Source organism: Orbicella faveolata, unplaced genomic scaffold (assembly GCF_042242905.1).
Source record: "Orbicella faveolata isolate gen_17 unplaced genomic scaffold, um_ofav_v1 contig_3, whole genome shotgun sequence".
Classification (NCBI taxonomy): Eukaryota; Metazoa; Cnidaria; class Anthozoa; order Scleractinia; family Merulinidae; genus Orbicella; species Orbicella faveolata.
This window is the reverse complement of record NW_028301558.1, coordinates 21,507,079-21,526,621: the sequence shown is the minus strand read 5'-3', so window position 1 is coordinate 21,526,621 and position 19,543 is coordinate 21,507,079. Positions and strand designations below refer to the sequence as shown.

Below are 19,543 nucleotides of genomic sequence, written 5' to 3'. Positions count from 1 at the left end.
AAGAGCTCGTTTGCTTCCTGATAAGACTAGAACACCAGCATTGTGTGGAACAGACGCATGGGATGCAAGCTGAGCGCACAGCACAAATTTCAAAGCCTGCATATATTTCTCACTCGTTCTTCCTACCTTTACCTCTGTCCAGAAACACATATTTACTTTTTAAGACAAAACAATGGATAAAATTCCCGGGGGGTAGGGTGTGCGGCCCGCTTCCCAAAACCCAAAATCTGCAATTTTCCCTACCCTATATATGACCTGATCTTTTAATCAACACCATGTTTCAAACCTGCCTTATAAATTGTTACCTAGTCCAGACCGATGTTAAAGGCATTGTAAAGGGCTTTTGTTGATGGTCTTATTGATTATGATGAAATATTAGCTTCTTCCAACAGAACGTCATATCCAGTTTAAGACTCAAGTGCAAACACCGTACCCTATTTATGACCACATGCACAATGGCCAAAATCGATACCCTATTTATGACCAAAACGGAGGGTTTGGGGACGCACATACCTATATAGCCTATATATAAGGGAGTACCCCACCCCCCCCCCCCCCCCACCGAATAAAAGTCAAGCTAATGGCTAACTCGTAAGTGTTACTTCGTACGACAGACTAATTGAAAGTGTCTGTACGCATCATGCCTAAATCAACATTTACCAATCGAATCCTCTAAGCTCAGAAAGATTCCGTGAAAACCCCTTATGAATATTAACACGAGCTAGAATTTATTGAGGTGACTTTGCTTAATGTGGAGTAAATTGTTGATTGTAAGGTATCACCTATTGCCTATGATATTGTAGATATTGCTGGATATTGTAAACAAGAAAACTTCCGTGAACCTGCCGACGCGTTGCAATCTTATTGAATTCTTCTTGATCAGCTGTTACTTATAAAATCTGAGGAGAAAATCCTCGAACAGCTGTTACTTATAAAATCTGAGGAGAAAATCCTCGAACACATTGTACATAGCCATGTGATGAAACATTTTGAACATTATAACATACTAACAGATTGTCAGCATGGCTTTAGATCAAAAAGATCTACAGAACTCCAACAGAACTCCACTTACTATTCATGACATTGCAAGCTCTCTACAACAAAACAAATCTATTCATGCTGCTGTGTTAGATTTTTCGAAAGCCTTCGATAAAGTCCCACATCAACGCTTACTAATGAAGCTGGAGCGTCATGGTATCCATGGTAACCTCTTATCCTGGATGGAATCCTTCTCACTAAGAGGGTTCAAACTGTCATCTGTGAGGGTGCAACATCTACCTCCTCCCCAGTGACTTCGGGTGTACCACAAGGATCAGTACTAGGCCCGCTGTTGTTCCTAACATACATCAACGACTTGCCAAATGGTCTAACCTCTACAGTAAAGCTGTTTGCCGATGACACCCTTTTGTACGGAGTGGTGGTTGAAGACTCAGATTGCGAAAATCTCCAAGACGACCTCAATAAACTAGAAACCTGGCAACATAAGTGGCAGATGCAATTTAACCCTTCTAAATGCAACATCATCTGTATTTCAAATAAGCAATGTCCTCCCCAACGGTCATATTTGTTCTGTGGGTCCAAACTTGAGCAAGTAGATTCTGCATCGTACCTAGGAATTGCCGTTAACAGTAAATTAAGGTGGTCTGACCATATCTCATCTATATCAAACAAGGCGAGTCGATCCTTGGGGGTGATAAAGAGAAATCTCTGGAACTGCCCCAGGAAAGTACGCGAAACGGCCTACACCAGCATCGTCCGACCCAAATTGGAGTACGCAAGTGCCTCGTGGGACCCACATTACAAAAAAGATATTTCAACCCTGGAGAGAGTTCAAAGGAAAGCTGCTCGTTTTTGCCTTCAAAACTTCAACAACACAGCAAGCGTGACAGACATGCTATCTGACTTGAAATGGGACACATTAGAAACAAGACGAAAGAAAAACAGACTGACTCTAATGTACAAACTTAGTCATAACTTAATGGACATAACCACAGAAAATCACTTAATATTAAACAGTGAAAAAAGAACACGCAACAGCCATGCTTTTAAGTATAGGATGCCAAAAGTATCTAAGGACGTTTTTAAGTTTTCTTTTTTTCCTAGATCAATAACAGAGTGGAACCTACTGCCCGCTGACTTAGTAAATTGCAAGTCATTATCTGATTTTAAGTTAAATTTAGGAAAACACGTGAAATGAGTAAAGTAAATTGTACTTAAGAATTATTTTTTTATTATCCTTTTTGTCTAGCTTATGCATATGTGCATATATGTTTGGTACAGTTGATGTGATGTCTTGCGGGACTTTATCAACTAAATAAATGTAGATGTAGATGTAGATGTGATTGGAAGGTAACAACAGGCCATTCTCGTACCTGTTAGAATGAAGCTGCCAAGATCATATCCCCTTGTTCGTACACAACGAGGTTGTTCGATTCGTCTCATTTACTTCTCCACAGCTGTGATTAATTCAGAAATACCAACGCCCAGTGAAAACATTCAATTTCAGGTGAAACGTGTTCAACGAGGCGAAATGATTTCCGGCGGGAAATGATTTCCGGGAAAATTGAGAATTCTAGGACCTTTTCCGGTTAAGTCATACATGACGCAAGTGGGCGCTTGGCCCCTGACATACGTACATGTATCTTCCAAAAAAGTAATACTCTAAAGTCTGGGGCCCTCTATTTCCATGCGTTTACAACGGAATCTTATGAAACCTCGTATTTACACTTAACTCGACATGGAAAAACAAACAAAACAGAGAAGCTTGACATCCTCGAAGTGGTCTATTCAAGATGCTGGAGAAAGCCGCGAAAGTTAGCAACACATGGTCACAAGCGCAGAACGAAACTAAAACCTCGCTGCCTGGAAAATTTAGCCTTCGAACTAACCACGGCCCTGACGAAGTTGTGGACTGAGTAGGACGGCTTCATTCTGTGTAGCGTAGCGAGTGAAGCTCGTGTTCTCCCTAATTGCAATAATTCAGGTAAGAGGAATAAGAAATCATAAAAATAAAAAGCGGTTAAAATATGGTTTAAATGCTCTGGAACAGTCGAAAAGCACCACACACATGTAGACAACAAATGATGCGTGCATGTATATGCATGCATGTTTATTATCATTTTATTTCGATATGAATTTTAACTGTAAAGATACAAAAAAATCCTTACATTATTGCCGCCCCCATTTTAACGAAAATTTTTGATATCTACGGTGAGAAACTTTGAAGTCTTTTCAGGTTTGTTTGATCTAAATCTATTGATATATATAAACCTCTAAATCAAAAGACGTCATGAAAACTACCAATGAGATTAATTGCAGTATTCTTGAATTGCAGGCCAACATGAAATCCCCGTAGGAAAAAAAAGATGGCGACTGGTACATTTACTCATAGCTCTTAGCGCACAAAAACCTTGCAACGCTCATTAAAACTTACAGAAAAGTTCTAACATCTTCAAACCTAAAACACACAATGTAGTACAGGGACAAATATCATGCAAAAAATATGGCTTTCCTTGTGCCCAAAGAGCTGAGTTAGGTTCGCATGGTATTGTGATAAAATGTTCAGCCGCCAGAATTGTGTTTCTTTTTAATCAACAATGACTAGAAATCTCTTGTTTTTGTCTATTATTACTCCGCACCATCGCTTCAAAATTATATTATAACAGGAGCCGTAATCGGGGACGGAGACCGTAAGCCTTGGGATCCGCGCGCACCTATGATATGGGACAATTTTTCTATTTTTAGAACAAATTACGCCATCCTGACATCATATATCCGCGCGGATCCACGCACATGTCGGGGGCTCTCGCGGGGATGTTGTCACGTTGCGTGATCAAATGGTGAGAGTTGAGAGACCTTGAGAGATTATCTTGCGTATTTTTCACAGCGATGGCAGGGAATAAGGCAGGGAATACGAACCAGGGCGCTTATATGTAGCTTTATGCTCTGAGCTAACGGAAAAGGTAGGTTTTTCAGGGTCGAAAACATCAATCTCGCGCTGGGAATGAATAATAAGATCTGCTCGCGCTAGTTGTAAGCTTACGCGTATGTTTTTGCGTTTGTTCTGATTTAAGAATCTAGCAGGAAAACTCTCTACTCTGGTATCGAGTTAATTTGTGAGTTTCTCAGACAATGTTTAATCATGACCAAAACCTGTTTTGATGGTTTCTTATTGTTTCTGCTTGTTTGCTGAGTTTGCAAAAGTTTTTGAAAGGAAAGTCTGACGCGTACAATTAGTTCATTTGCATAGTGCAGCTCGTGCACTTTCAAGTCCGAGTCGGTGTTTTCAATTGTCAACAAATCTTGACAAAGATTTCTTTCGTTATCTTTTGTGCTGAGATGCTGCAACAAATTTGACGAACGCAAAAAAGGCTACTAACATGATGTCTGTTTCTTCAACATAAGCATAGTGAACTTTCTGAAGTTTTACACTGCGAAAATGAAAATAGACAAGGAGTTTTGATAACTCGATCAACAAAATCGAAATCGTTATTCGAAGTTGATTAAAGAAAGCGTCATCGTAACTTTGCTGATTATTTCTGCTTTATTCACATATTTTGAGCTTAGCTTTTAATATGTTCTCAAACATTTATCAATCTTAAACATATTTGAAAACTATAGAGTTATTGTTTGAGTTCGATGTACGCTTTCACACGAAAGTGCGGCGGAAGTACAATTTGTCATGTTTACTGACTGTACAAAACACGCATCGGCGGGCGCTCTCATTCATCGACAACAGAGAATTTACTGGATTTTTACACGAATAAAACTCAGCAGTATCTACGGACGTAAAGTTATTGGGTCTTGATGAAACATCAAGCGTTGCTTACAATTCAGGCGAAACTCAAACTGACCAAACTAGCAATTATTTTGTTTTACTTTTCAGTCGCGATAGACTGGCAAATTCCTCGCAAGCGTGTGGCAAGAGGAGCTAGGAAACTATGAAGTCCTGAAGCTCTGCTATATCTAAATATATCCAGTTAGTTTTTTGCTGTGTAATGGAAAAGCTGATAATCTTCAACATATGTGAAATTTAAAGTGGAGTAATGTACAGCTCATGTAAAAGAAGCATCCGTCGGAACACAACTTGGTCAGCGATATATATAAGCTTAAAGCGGAACATACCTAAATTCGACACTGTCTTACTTGACTCAAACTGGAGCAGCTTACGACGAAAATACTTAAGAAAAATCCCGACAGACGTAAACGCGTTGAGTTGTGGGCCAAAAACATGAAAAAATTTCGGGAATTTCGGACGCCATTTCCCCCTCGCGACATCCGCAAAAATCCTCGCAGCATGTACGCGCGTGTGCCGCAGGCGATGGCGTCATTTGTTCTAAAAATAGAATTATTGTCCCATATCATGGGGACAACCCCAATACTAGAAATAATGCGCGCTTACGGTCTCCGTCCCCGATTATGGCTCCTGAATATAATACAGTTTAAGGATCGTGCCGATCAATAAGGGCCTACCCCCTTCTTGCATTTTTTGCATCCAAGCAAAAGTAATTTTATCAGCCTCCAACTTCAGCTTGCAACTTCAGTTGAAACAAATCTATTAAAAATTCCTAACTGCTAAATGCTACCTTGAAGTAACAACGGGTCATAAGATATACGAAATGTTAAATGAATGACTTAAGTAACACCATGATTGTGTCGCAGGCTCAGTATCATTTGACGTTTCTGTTTGGCCTCACATCACGTGGCAGGACCATCGTATGTCCTTGGACGAAAAACAATGGTGTGAAAACCAAAGATCAGTGTTTATGTTAAAACAAGGCACTCTGAATTCAACATTATGTATGTGTCGGGTAAAAGATGACGAAGAAAAACTAGTTATTCCATTCATCCCTTATTTTCATTCATACTACTCAGAGGGAGGCGTGGCAGTGGCCTCATGGTTAGTTCCCTCGACACTGGATCGAGCGGTCTGGGTTCGAACCCTGGTCGGGAAGATTATGCTGTGTTGTTGAGAAAGACACCTTACTCTCATAGTGCCTCTCTCTAATCTAATGTAAAAATGGGTACCGTCGAGAGTAACACTGTAGGGTAACACTGCGATCGATTAGCTAATCAAATCCAGGGAGGAGTAGAAACACTCATAGTCCCCTCGTGCTTTAGAAACCGGAGATGGTCCACTTGGCTCTTTAACTAAACTTGGCAAATTTTATCTAACTGCTCCGCCCCCGGCGCTATTGCAAATACTCTCTGTGAAGGATCAATCAGAAAAACTCCCGGTGTGGAAACAAACTAACGCGCAAACACGTATTAAACGATTTTTTTACTCACCTCAGAATAAACGACCACATCATTTGCTCCTTGTATACCGTTGCGGTAGGTATTTGTGTCGCCATTAGGCCAGCGAACCTATGAATAGAATGAAGTTCAAAGCAACTCGATGGGAGTTGATTACGCAAAAAAATCAAGACAAAAACAAAACAAACTAAAGCAAAAACAAAAAAACAAAACAAAACAAAACTGAATTCTCTGTCTTAAAATAATGATGAGGAGATAAGATGTTTTCAAAATTGCCAACAACTGTAATTACCTTAACAAGTCCACTCTCAGCCATGAATACGCGGCCAATCTTACCCGCTCCACCGTCCTGATTTCCCCATTTCCAGTCCGGTCCTGAAATTCGTTAAACACAAATTAAAATAGATACTGGTAGAGTTGTTATTGGCGGAAAGCTGCTCAATATAAGCATTGTATATCTACTCAGCATATCCAGTCAACATGTTTATAAGTTTAGTATATTAAAAATCCTTTTCAAATGATATGGTATTTTCTTCCTTTTAACAGAAACAAAAACATTTAGATGCCCAAATTCAAAAACAAACAATCAAACAAAACAAAACGAAACAAAAATAGAGGTAAAATTGGTTAGAAAAATCTAAAAAAAAAAAAAAAAAAAATCGAATTTCGCATTTAGCTAAATCTGCTCAGCGCGCCTACCGGTCTTGAAACCTTCTCAAACTAAAAATGAAATGCCAGCTATCAATTCGAAAAGAAAAAAAACGAGGAATTAGCCATCACGGTTAAAGTTCTCCAAAACACAGAACTTGGTCATTTCACGGTGTCGTTTTGCAGATAACGGCTACAAAATCTACAACGATTTGGAGCGCATGTGCACAGCCATTGTTCGGCTCATTAAAATTTTTGTTTGGTGACGTTCTCGTTGCCGTTACCGTCGTGGCTTTCTTAAGCTCCCTTTTAGAGTAACCACGACGGCGACGCCGAGAAGAACGTCAATTAAAAATGTATTTATATTTTATCCTGAATCTCGCGATACTTTTTAGTCATTTTGTTTCTTTCTCTTTGCCTCGAAACTGAATATAGAAAGCCGCGTTAAATTCGAAATAGAAATTGAGGCCCCGTCCACACGTATCCCTATATTTTTGAATCCGCAACTTTTTCTTTTCGGATACGGCTTCAGTCCACACGCATTGGGCGAATTTGGCAGCGTTTCAGAGTTGATATTTAAACTTGGCAGATAAAACTTGCCAAAAAAAAGTAACTCAACATGTCCCTTCCAGACTCTCTTTTTTGCTTTAAGTTCCCGATTCCCATACATTTTAGTCCGATGCCATTCCAAGAATTTCTAGTTAGTTTAGAAAATTATAAGTTGTGAGAAGTCTAACCTCTGATAACACGACATCCCACTTGAACTCCTTCTCGACGAAACACGAGTCTGTTTTCATCAACAACCTACAATTTGACAGCGTTATTGCACGCGAAAGCGTTATTATCATTCGATGCATTTTTCCTTCCTGTCATTGGCTGACAGCCCAACACGTGACCTGCAAATAACTACCAATGCAAAATGGTTTGTTCATGGGCAATAGCGTCTAAATGTTTTCTGCTACAAATAACATTCTGCTCATGCGCAATTGTACCCACGCTTTTGTGTGAAAAACGGCAGATTGCTTCCCTGTGCTCTCAGATAGTGATAATATAAAAACAAATTTTGTGATTGAAGGATAAAACAATTACTGATCTCCGTTATCGCAGGATATCGTTACTTGTACGTCAGAGTCTTGCAGACAAATTATTTGCCGCAGGGTCGACAAATATTGATCTGCTCGCCACAACAAATATGCGTGTAATTGTTTTACGCAAACACCCCGCTTATTCTTCGGCCACTGAACGAGAACGTTGACAGTGAGCAGTGTTTTCTTTACCACCTTGGTCAGTTTGTTATTGTTCGCAAAAGCGGAAATCTGTATGCGAATTATCTGTCCCATGTTCCTGATTATGTGCGAGACTTTCACTTTTCTGAAAATGTGCGTGGAAGCATACGAAACGTCAAGTTTTCAAACTCGAGGGTTTTACGACATGCGCTGTTTTTGCCTCCGTAGTGGGCCTTTTATTCCTACTGAGTGTGACTATGTTTTGTCTTACCTTAACATCAAGAGCAGAATCTTTTCCATAGCGGTAGGAGTTTTTAGCTCCGTTATCCCACTGAACATCCACCCAACCTGAAATTGTTCCAGATCAAGAAAGGATGAAGAGAAAGAGAATTTCTCCCTAATATAGGCCTTATTCTAACGGTAATCCCTTTCAAGTTAGTTTTAGATACTGTAGCCAGTTCTCCCTGGGATACCACGCACGTTCCCCGGGGCTATTCCCTGTGATGGCCTATGCGGGGAGGCTACACCCGAAAGGGATACTTTTTTCAGGCTTCAGGTGTATAAAAGCATAGGGTTTATAAAAGGCTGAGGTATATGTAAGGGTAGAGAAATTAATTATTTAATTGAAAGGGCCTTTAATCAAAATATTTGGAACAGATCACCTTATGATCGTTTTAAAGATGCGTTGTGGTAGTTTTAATTCTCAATTTGTAATTTGTAAGAATTTATTTAATTGTAATGCCTTTCGACTATTTTTATAGAAAAAGCGCAATATAAGTAATAAATATTGCTGTTGTTGTTGTTGTTGTTATGGCTGGATCATTTAATTTATTAAGCACTACCAGGCGCCATGGGCTCCTGGCACTACGTGAAAATGTCAAGATTTCCTTTTTGGGCGATTTTTCAAGTAAAAGTATACGAAAGGGTTACCTTCTTTGCCAAAATGGTAAACAAAAGGGTCAAGAGTTGGACCTCGAGGCGGCGCCTCCACAAAGAAAAACAAATGTTAAAGCACTCCCCACCCCCGAGCGCACGCTACATAGACGTATCGGTGTAGGTTAAAAATACATTGGTGAACTGCACCTAGGTAACATTCTTGTCACAGGATCGACTATTTCGAGCCTCTTCAGGGATCTCTGAAGTCAAGGCTTATACAAGGTAATGACCTTATTGTCCTTCATCCTCCCTTGTCGAAAATACAATCAGAGGTTCATTTTTACGTGGCTTGACCCAGAAAAATAATCAATGTAAATACAGCCAGCATTGCCGGTGATGGAACTAACCTGGTGTACCATCTGTTTTTGTGATGGTGCCAGCGGTTCCTCCATCTTGGTTTCCATATTTCCAGTCATCTCCCCTCCGAACACGTGACCCCACCGGAGGAGGTTTGGGGTAGTTCTGATGGAGATCAATATAACAAAATAAAGATCAAATCATTTGGGCTATCCGAAACCAGTTTAACAGGTTAAGTGTAGTCGTTTTAATCCTCCTTAAAGTACCCACGGGAAAAATAGAACAAACAAACAAAAACAAAAACAAAAATCAAAAAAAATTAAACTACACTAAAACACTCGGATATCCAATGAAGATATGAACTCAATTAAGTGGCCTCGCTCCCAATGTGTGGCTTCATAGCTCAGTTGGTAGAGCATCGCACCGGTATCGCGGAGGTTACGGGTTCGAATCCCGTTGAAGCCCTGATTTTTTTTTTTCAGGCTTCTTCTTTCCAATTGCTTAAATTGGAAAATATACTGCGATGATCATTCTTCACTTTCATAACTATATTTCGTATGTGAGTGAGTGAGTGAGAACTTTATTAAAGTGTCAAAAACCTTATAGCCTGGAAATAAACCTTATAGCCTTCGTATTACGACAAATATACTTCAGAGGATCAATAACTAAAATCAACCAATCGGTTTGCTCTATTCCCGATCCAATGTTTCCCATTTGCTGGAACGGGCACTGTCCCAAATGATCCCGCACGACTTAGAGGTTTTGTCGCATTTTTTTTTTAACTTAGGATGTTTCTGAGAGATTTAATAGATGTAAACGCAAAAGTTCCGTTTTCTTCCTCTTCCAACTGTCTTTTCCATCCTTTTTTGATTTTTATTATTGAAACACTTTTCGTAAGCCGAGTCAGTTAGTCACTTCTCAAAATAAATTTCTCAAACAGAATTTCTCTCCGTGATGGTTAAATCTCGTTAAATATTGTAAGTCGCGTAAGAAACCCCTACCAACAAAACTTGCCCGGGGTCTAACTGGAAGAATATCGGCCTTAGTCTTTTCTGTATGGACATACAGTCAAGAACTCAGGCCGATATTCGTCCAACACGGCATACAGATTTCCGCTTCTGTTGTATCTCAGCTCGTCTGAACAGCTCGCCTTATATTGGCGGATTCGTAAGATTTCAGTACACGTACAGCGGTACTACACCAGACTCAAACTTCAAATAGCCTTAAGTAAAAACTGGATCATTGGATAATGAAATTCTATGGTTTTCATTGGCTTAGCCGTCATGGTTTATGAGTAACATACTCTACAAATACGGTAAACGTACGCATATTTGGGGGGAACGTTTTTATATTTTTTTTTAGTTTCCAATATTTTGGGGACTTTTTCGATAAAACAGTTATTAAAAACGCACATGCTGGATACGAGATGATTACAGCCAACGCGCGCGCTCGTAAAATAATTGTTAACTATTTATACGTACAAAGATATCACAATATTTATATGAGTTACTCAAAGCAGTTAGACTCACTCCATGTTGATCTTCATCTTTGTCATCCTCCGCAACTAACATCGCCAAGAGCAGCGCCATGAGAGGACGCTAAGAAATACAAAATAACAAATAAAAAACAACGGGTAATACTTTCACGGCTTCGAATCGATCTCAGTCATCCTTTCTGTTTAACTCGAGGGTTTTGTGCAAAGAAACGATGTGTATAACTTGTCTTATACAACTGACTTTTAGATTACAAAGTTAAGGGTTGCATTGTTTAAATGGCCATCATTTTACGTCGGTCTAGTTTTATAACATTATTCTCGTTTTCATTAATGTTATCATATAACCTCGGTCTCTAAAGCGTTAACAAGACAGAAGAAAACGTGTAAGGTGTGACAACCCAAAGTCGTTGAAAAACGTAGAAAACCGCTTCGGCAAATTTTTGCCCATTTGAATAAAAGAATACCATGAAATAATAAAGATTTACTCTATAATAGATGTTCATCACTAAATTCTGGATGGCGTTAGTTGATTTGTTTTGTTTAATTTGTTTTGTTCGTTCGTTCGCTCGTTTGTTTTGATTCGCCTTGGTTAGTCGATCTTACCAGCTCAGCTTCTTCCATGTCTTCGCCGAGGCTTCGCATAAACTGCTGTAATACAAGCAATGAATGAAGCTTAGCCATGTCTGTTGGAGGAAAAAAAAGCAATATCCACAATAATTATCTAGAGTGTCTATCCAGCACATTGCTTATATTACGCCTTCCATGCTGATCTTGTAAGACCAGGGTGATATAAATTACATGGGTGCATCCCCGCCTAAAAATCGTCCGTAAAATTGGATGTCAGCGACCCATTTGGGCAGCTTAGAGTGAACCATGTGATGAGCTAGATGCTTCCCTGGAGAAAGAGAGGATGTCCTCTTAAGAACCCACCAGTTTAATGTGCTCATGGCACCAAATCAATCCCAACAACAGTTCACAGCTCACATAGATCAATTTAACCTCCCTAACGACCAAGTTTCATTTTGTGTTTTATCAACTGTCTCCACAAGACTTGATATCAGTTTATTAAACATTTTCCGTGTTTTTATCGAATTATAGAAACATCCTTAGAAGTTTAGGAGAACGAGAAGTTATATGGGACCTAGCAACCTCAGGCGAGCCGTGTTTCCGTAGCTATTTCTAGAGTTTGTATTATGAGTTAAAGAGTTTTTATTATATTTTATAGAGTTTATAACTACGTACGGCTTTTAGTACGGGACTGGTGCGGGCATTTTAACGATTAGTATCCCAACATGTACTTAGGATTATAACCAAATACCCTTTCAAGTAGGACCTTATTTGTGTCAGGGCCGCCAGGTAGCAGCTTTAGATACCCTTTGATAGAAAAATAACTAAAAACAACAGCAACAACAACACCAACAACAACAATACTCCTGGCCCCAAAACAATAACAGCTGCTACGCTTTGATGACGAATAGAGTTACATGCCTACAAGGGCTGCTACACTTCCGCCTTATTGACTCACCATGCGCAAACTGAGCAATGAACCGTGACAGCAACACCTGTCTCTTGAAGAATGTGCTAAGTCCATCCATGTTATGAACCATCGCGTACATCCCTCCAGTTGTTTGTGCAATACTCTCTAGAAGCCTCTTTCATGTCAAATGAAAAAAAAAAAAAAAAAAAAAAAAACTCGTCGGTAATTAGTTTTCAGCAGCAAGAATTAATAAATCATTTACCCTTTCCATAGCTTCGTTCCTGGTTCATACGTCGCACTCCCTCCGTGTTGAATTCACTCCAATTATTTAAGTGCGGCAGAAATGCTACTGTCGATTTATACGTCGCACTTGCATCGCACTTAATTCAGAATTAATACTGGCGGGTATGTCTGTCAGCGGAAAATGCGAAAAATTGTCCTCCAATGGAACAAGAAGGGGATAGCTGACAATGCAGCAGTATTTGTTGCAATATGTTCAGGTTGCCTTGGGGCGAGAATGGCCAGGTTTCTTCTTTTTCATTGGAGGAACCAAATTTACGAATGCTCATACATTAACATAATGTATGTATTAGATTCGATACGGCAGAAATTCGTTTGTGTCGCATTTCTGTCAGATAATGAGACAAGACCAGTGAACGTGCGGCAGAAATGCGGCAGCCGATTCAGACGTCGCATTTCCATCGAATTTATTTCGTTTAATTGAATTCTTAACAGATGGCAGAAATGCGACGTATGAACCGGGCCTAAAGCATCTGGCTAACAAGCTCGATTACAACAGCTATTGGCCATCCTAACCGTGAAGGACGCAAATTGTTAGAATTATTTGCTAGGCCTGGGCCCTAGTCTAGAGACCTGGGTCTTGCCAGATACCCATACTTCTTTGTGGGGCGGCTTAGCGGGAAACTGAACGAACAATTTGAAATTTGATGGATTGTAGCCGAGCGGAGTTGTATCGAGGTTGTTATAATATCGAGAAGATTACGAAAGAAGTATAAATTACCGAGGAGGATCCACAAATGTGTAAGTGTCGGCGAAAAACTTTGTATCGCCAGATTTCCCTTTACAGCGTTATATTAACCGCCTATGTTTAATTTGTATCGTAGCGAATTGCATTGGAGTGAGTTAAAGAGCGACGAGTGGGTCTTTGTGAAATCGAATTTAATAAACAGTCTGTTAAACTTCTGGAGTTGTGTCAAGTTGTCGGAGAATTTGAACGAAGACCACAACACAATATTAAAACACGTACAATTGATGAAGTGCGTTACAGACATTACCTTATCTGCATTCCCACACCCAACACAAGCTATGGGGATTTTGTATGGAAGGCCCACTTCCTGATAGCGAGGCCCGAACAGCACTGCAGTGACCAGAACTTCAGTCAAAGCCTGAATGACAAACAGATCAAGCTTCAGCTTTCGTGATATGACTTGAGTATCTGTGAGATTTCAGGGAAATCAGGGCACAATTTTCAATTTTAACTTGATTTCGCTCCTCGGTCAATGTTAGTCTATTTTACCTGCATTATAAGAAATGTTCTTACTTGAGGTGTTTCACGACCGTTTTCATCTGTAGGCTTTCCGTCGGTCATGAGAATGATACGTGGACAAAGTTTTCTACCATTCACATTTACCACTCCTCCTGCAGTTAACATAAAGATTTATTACGATTAAAGCCTCCCGTAACGACTGCTTGCGCTGTCTTAATCTATTAAGGTATGTGCAGAAATTTACAATGCTAGACGTTTATATCTTTGGTAGATCAATAACGTCCTAACTTATTTGACCTTGAAGACGTCCGTAGATAGTTTTAAATCAAAGTTAGTTAATATTCCATTTTATTATATGGTTGTGTCTCACAAGGACTGGGAACTACCGAATTCACGAATTTGATTGGCTGAAATCGATATTCACCGCGGTCTAGATTTTCCCATCTAATTTTTAATTTCTTCTCAATCATTTATGGAAGTGCCAAAAAGCCTGATGACAAAAAAAAAAAAAGTAAAGAGGACGAGCAAATTTCGGCAGGTTTATGTTAAGCTCATCGCCGTTCGCAAACAAAATGTCAGCAAACCAGTTACATTAAACGAATTAAAGTTTTCTTCTTTGCCATATAATAAACATCTTATTAACCGAGCTAAGTCGGTCTGTATGGGAGAATCTTGACCTCGGTCGTGTGTACAGACCTCTCTGCGTTCGGTCTGTACTCACGACCTCGGTCAAGATTCTCCCATACAGACCTCCAGTTCGGTTAATAAGAGCTAAGTAATATTTTTATTCAGAATTTTTACAGTTGGTGTGATATCTCACGATTTTTACCGACTTGACTAAGTGTAGATGTAGACTGGAGGACTAGAGGATACCACAACTTGAAAGTTAATTGATTAGCAACAAGAGTGGTTGTCCAATTACGTCCTAATTCATTGGCCATACTGGAAGGATGGCTTTGGAATTTTCATCACTTACTTCGTCCGACCTCATTCGGTAAATTTCTTACCATTTTTAGCAATCTCCTGCAGCGCCATCAACAAGCCATCTTTCATTGGGGTGGTTCCATTGGCCTTTAGTCCAGCTGCAAAATAGAAGAGGGTGGAACCCTAGCTATTCAAACTGGACATTTTTGGTCTTCTTAGAGCCGGGGGAGGGGTGGGGGACTGGGGAGGGGGTCTATTGATGTAATTCGTAGAGTATTAAGCTATGGCAAAGGCATTTAAGGACGGTGCCTACTTTTGTTAGTACGCACATGTTCTGCGCATCACGCAAAACATAGTTTAAGCGCGCGCGCGCACTAGGGTCGACATTGACGCAATCATCTACGCTGCCAAGTACACGACTAAAATGAAAGTAAAATTTTCCTTCTCTGACCAAATCAAGTTTAATGAACCTGTACTTAAACCACGAACACCAGAATAGAAGCATATTGCTAACCACTAACTGTTAACGTCTTCCAGCTGAAAACTAGCTGTCATCTGTCGAAAATTATACTGAAATCCAACTGTGCACATGTACCTGCTGATGGCGTAGTGCGCGCGCAAACCCAGTGCGAGATACGCAAATGTTTTACTTACTGGGGAGGTGACAGGAAAATAATGTAGCGGGCGCCGTAAAAGTTAAAAAAAAAAAAAGATCAATAACTTCGAAAAACGCGTGGTTACCCCTATATTTTATGCTATAAAATGGAAGTGGCAAGTCTATTCAATAAGTGACTAGTTTCTGGTGGTGAGCAAAAGGTATCTAGACTGTATTTTAGCTGAACCGGAGGAAGGCTGTCAGACATGCTAAAAGCGCTGTTGCAACGATTTTGTTATTGAAAACATACCAAAAATGGTTTTCATGTTACCATTCACCATGCAGTTTTAAGATGGTTATAAATGTGTTTGCTTTTCTGTATGTAAAGGCGAATTCTAAGGAAATCTGTGAAGAAATATCCTTTCCTTCTTTTCTCAGAAAAATGCTGATGTCAGCATTTTTGTTGAGATTCAAGGCTAATTATCTCAAAAAAAATGCGCGGCTACCCCAATTTTTCTTTGTGGATTCCAATAGCCCTTGCAAAGATCTACTTTTTCCGCGTGGTTCTAGCCTGGCGCAAAAACCTTTGCATTTAGTAGGCACCGTCCTTAAGGATTATAGCACGTCTAAAGTGTCTCCACAGAAGCGTGTAATTTTATGTTAATGATTATATGAACGTTACAGGAACCCATGAACGTTAGAAAACCACGAAAACTGACTCAAATATAGTCATGAATAAGGAAGGAAGCTACAAAACATCTTTAATAATAGTATATTATAAAAGAGAAAACTGCAAGGAAGTTAATATTGAAAACACGAAATTCGAAATTTAAAGAATATGCCTTGTCGAAATACGGTTGCTATGGAAACAATAAGATCTTTAACCAATGACATTTCACACGAAATTGTTCCCAGATAAATTTTAGGAAACGTTACCAAATTTGGAAATCATTGCTGTGTTCAATGCTTTAGGAGCTACAACAGTGTTTTAATTTCGGATGAGGGTCTAACAGGCCCCTCCCTCTTCATTTTTCGGTCTGACTAGGGTTAATGACGATGTCTGTGTTACGATCATTACATTTGTGCGCATGAAAGTAGTATGTCTGGATAGAATACAGCTGTGTATTGACAACTTACCTATTTTCATTTTAAGGCTAAAGTAGTTCGTTGACAAGTTGTGCAAAATCTGTGTTTTGGCTCCAAACTCAACGATTGCAACGTTTTCCTATGTGGAAACGTAACGGATTAAAATTACATGGCAACATTAGCTGTAGAGGTCACTATAGATGGATGGGTAGGTGGGGGGGGGGGGGGGCAGACGGAGTGGGGATTGTGACTAGTCAGACAGTGAATAGTTTGTACAATGTTGAGACAAAATTAGAACTTTACGCAAGTGTAATTCCTTGTATATTTTACTTATTTTATTCGTATTTTTTTTTTTTATTCTAAAGATATCTCGACCCACAGTCTTATGTAAAAAATTCCAACCTCCACCTTGCGGAAGTGAAATTTAGTGTTTTCAGACGGCTCAAATCCGGAGAAGAAACAAACAAATGCATGTTTTTGTTTTGTTTTGTTTGTTTTGTTTCTTTGTTTGTCTGTTTTATTTGTCTTATTTTTTTTTTCCAGATCACGATCTCGTGTAGAAAATATGAAGCAATTAGCAATATAAATCTGTCATATGCGCTTTAAAAGTGCAAAAGAGATCTGCCGATTTTCACACTTAAGTCTACATGATCACTCGTTATCGAATATTTAATTGTCAACAAATGCAACTGTCTCAATTCAATGTTTGTTTTGTTACATACGTCGAATAAGAAAATTGAAGAATGACCGTATGGTGGTCAGGTGATCAAGAGCCAGCTTTTATGATGTAATAATATTTAATCATTTAATCTATCAGTTACACATTTTCAAGTAAAGGCGGAGGAAACCATTATCTAAGAAACTGAAAAAGGTCAAAAGATCGATGCCATCAATGTTTTCGTAAAAGTATCATGTTCTTGTTAGTTCTCAGAATTACTCAATAAAACATTATAAGTTAACTTCTCGGAATGAAAGTGCAATTGAGCATGCTCGGTTTATCGCGTAGACCTCCATAGGTGTCCTTAGCTCCTTAAAAAATTGTAATCGTGTTGTTTTAAACCTAATCACAACAAACTATATGATGTTGAGCTTACAAACTTTACTATCCGCTAAAAATTGTTTAATGTATTTGAATTCAAAGCTTTGTCACTGAAGTAAACTAAAGATCCCGGTAACCCGACAGGACCGACGGGGTGTCAAATGGAAATTCAACCGTACAAACAAAACTGTTGTACGAAGTATTATTTTGTTCGTATAAAACGTTCTTCTTCAAAACCGTCCCAGCTTAATCGATATTATTGCTCGCTCAGCAGATTTCTCTGTCAGATGAAGTTCTGTAGGATTAAAGCATCAAACATGATTCGCACTTTCCCAATCCTACCTTTAAGTTGGCCTGTCGTGCAGTCTCCTCCACTCCTTCCAAGAATTTGCGGGCCGCAGCTTTAAGCTGGTTGATGCCCTCATTGTGATTAAAGCCCATGGAAGCCGAGGTATCGAGGCACAAAACTGTGTCTAAAGGCATCTTGTAGTTTGCCGGAACTCGGTTTATTGCTAAGGAAAAGAGTGGAATACCAGCATTGCACGAATGTCTGCAGACCTTCGTTATTAATTTCAAATTGCTTTAAAGAGCGAACAGAGGTAGCACTGACCCCGCAGCACTGAGTTCAAAACAGATTTATATTTACTATCACTCTGCATTTATATCTCCATGTGAAAACCCACATTTACTATCCTTGGTTCCTGTCGACAACATTTAACATCTTTGAATCTTCGAAAAGTCAAGCTAGCGACTCTAGTGAACAATCGTGCCAGCTAGTATACTGCGACAAGCGAATGTGGGTGTCTGAACACATAACATGACAACTACTCGATCTTTTAATGAAAGGCACTCAAGCTAGAGTGATGTTACTTTGAGCAAACTTACGATACCACTATCGAGCTGTCACTGCGTATCAATCACTCCCTCACTGCTGCTGAATGAAGTAAACAACTCAACAACACTTTCTGGGAAACTCCTGTTGCGTTGCACGCTCCGATTAAGTTAATTTCGGCTTGATCAGCCGTTACTTAAAAGTAGCATTAGGACATTCATTTACCTACAAAGCAAGCTGTTAAAATAGTCTCCCCTGGTCACTACACAGCAAGGTTGTTCAATTCGTCTTGGATATTTCTCCAGAACAGTGATTAATCCGGTATTACCAACTCCCAGCAAAAACAATCAATTTCAGGTTAAACCGGTTTAGCCAAAACTGCTCTTCTTTCCGGGAAAAGTAACAAAACAAAAACAAAAAAATCACTTCCGGCTCATTATTTATCGAGAATTTTGAACATTTTCGGAAATTTTCCGGTGCATTCATGGATCCTCGAAAATTTCCGACAATTTGCTACGTTTGGGTTTACGTTAGATAGCGCCTGTCAAACGTTTCCCAGTTGATTTCGCAGTAATTCCTGGTTCCTGTCTCAAATTCAATTTCCGATTACAAATTCCTCAGCAATTCCCCGAATTTCTTGAAAATATAAGACAGGATCAGGAGTCCATAACCCATAATATGAATTATCCATAAATATTTCAGGGTAGAGATTTTATCTGATGCCAGTTGACCGAGATGGTGAAAAAAAAAAAAAACGGAAAACGGCGTGGGCTACCTATACAGACCTTGGGGGAGGGGTGGGGAAGAAAAGGCTTCCAGACTTGACCACTTGTAATTTTAAAAGCATTGAAGCATCGCATTGGATACCATTTTTGATGAATTTCCCAAAAATGTGGAAATAATTTGATTTACCATGTAATTGATCAATACATCAAGCAATCAATTTATTGGTGTCAAGATGTTCCATTGCAACCGTATTTTGGCTGCCATGTTTTTCAAATATTTAATATTCCAGTTTTTTCATGACAAAAATATTAACTTTCTTGCGGTATGGTTTCCTCATTTAGCTTTCGTAAGGATTTTGACTAATTTTAACGGATATCTGGTTATTTTTTGATCGTTTATTTTAAAAGACATAATCATGAAATCCAAGATTGCGAGCGGCTGCTTAAAAATGACCGGAAATAGCGACGTCATTCCGCGTCAAATGAAGCCCCCAGCCCCAC

The 19,543-nt window shown here is 39.3% G+C and overlaps 1 protein-coding gene across 3 annotated transcripts; it reads right to left on the bottom strand.

The window, feature by feature from the left end:
* Positions 1-3,070: 3,070 nt before the first annotated feature.
* Positions 3,071-19,516, bottom strand: LOC110054895 (uncharacterized). 3 transcript variants are annotated; one of them, XM_089297293.1, is made up of 15 exons: positions 18,547-19,516; positions 17,828-17,997; positions 16,498-16,585; positions 14,849-14,923; positions 13,896-13,993; positions 13,630-13,740; positions 12,383-12,509; positions 11,461-11,540; positions 10,892-10,960; positions 9,413-9,527; positions 8,401-8,477; positions 7,641-7,707; positions 6,548-6,630; positions 6,289-6,366; positions 3,071-5,722 (listed from the first exon to the last, which is right to left on the bottom strand). In XM_089297293.1, the coding sequence occupies exons 2-15, from the start codon at positions 17,966-17,968 to the stop codon at positions 5,693-5,695; spliced, it is 1,239 nt and encodes a 412-aa protein (XP_089153419.1). In that variant the 5' UTR covers positions 17,969-17,997; positions 18,547-19,516; the 3' UTR covers positions 3,071-5,692. The 3 variants fall into 3 exon arrangements, with proteins under 3 accessions (XP_089153419.1, XP_089153418.1, XP_020616926.1); XM_089297292.1 differs by having other exon boundaries at positions 18,543-19,514; XM_020761267.2 differs by lacking the exon at positions 18,547-19,516 and adding an exon at positions 18,371-18,512.
* Positions 19,517-19,543: the final 27 nt, after the last annotated feature.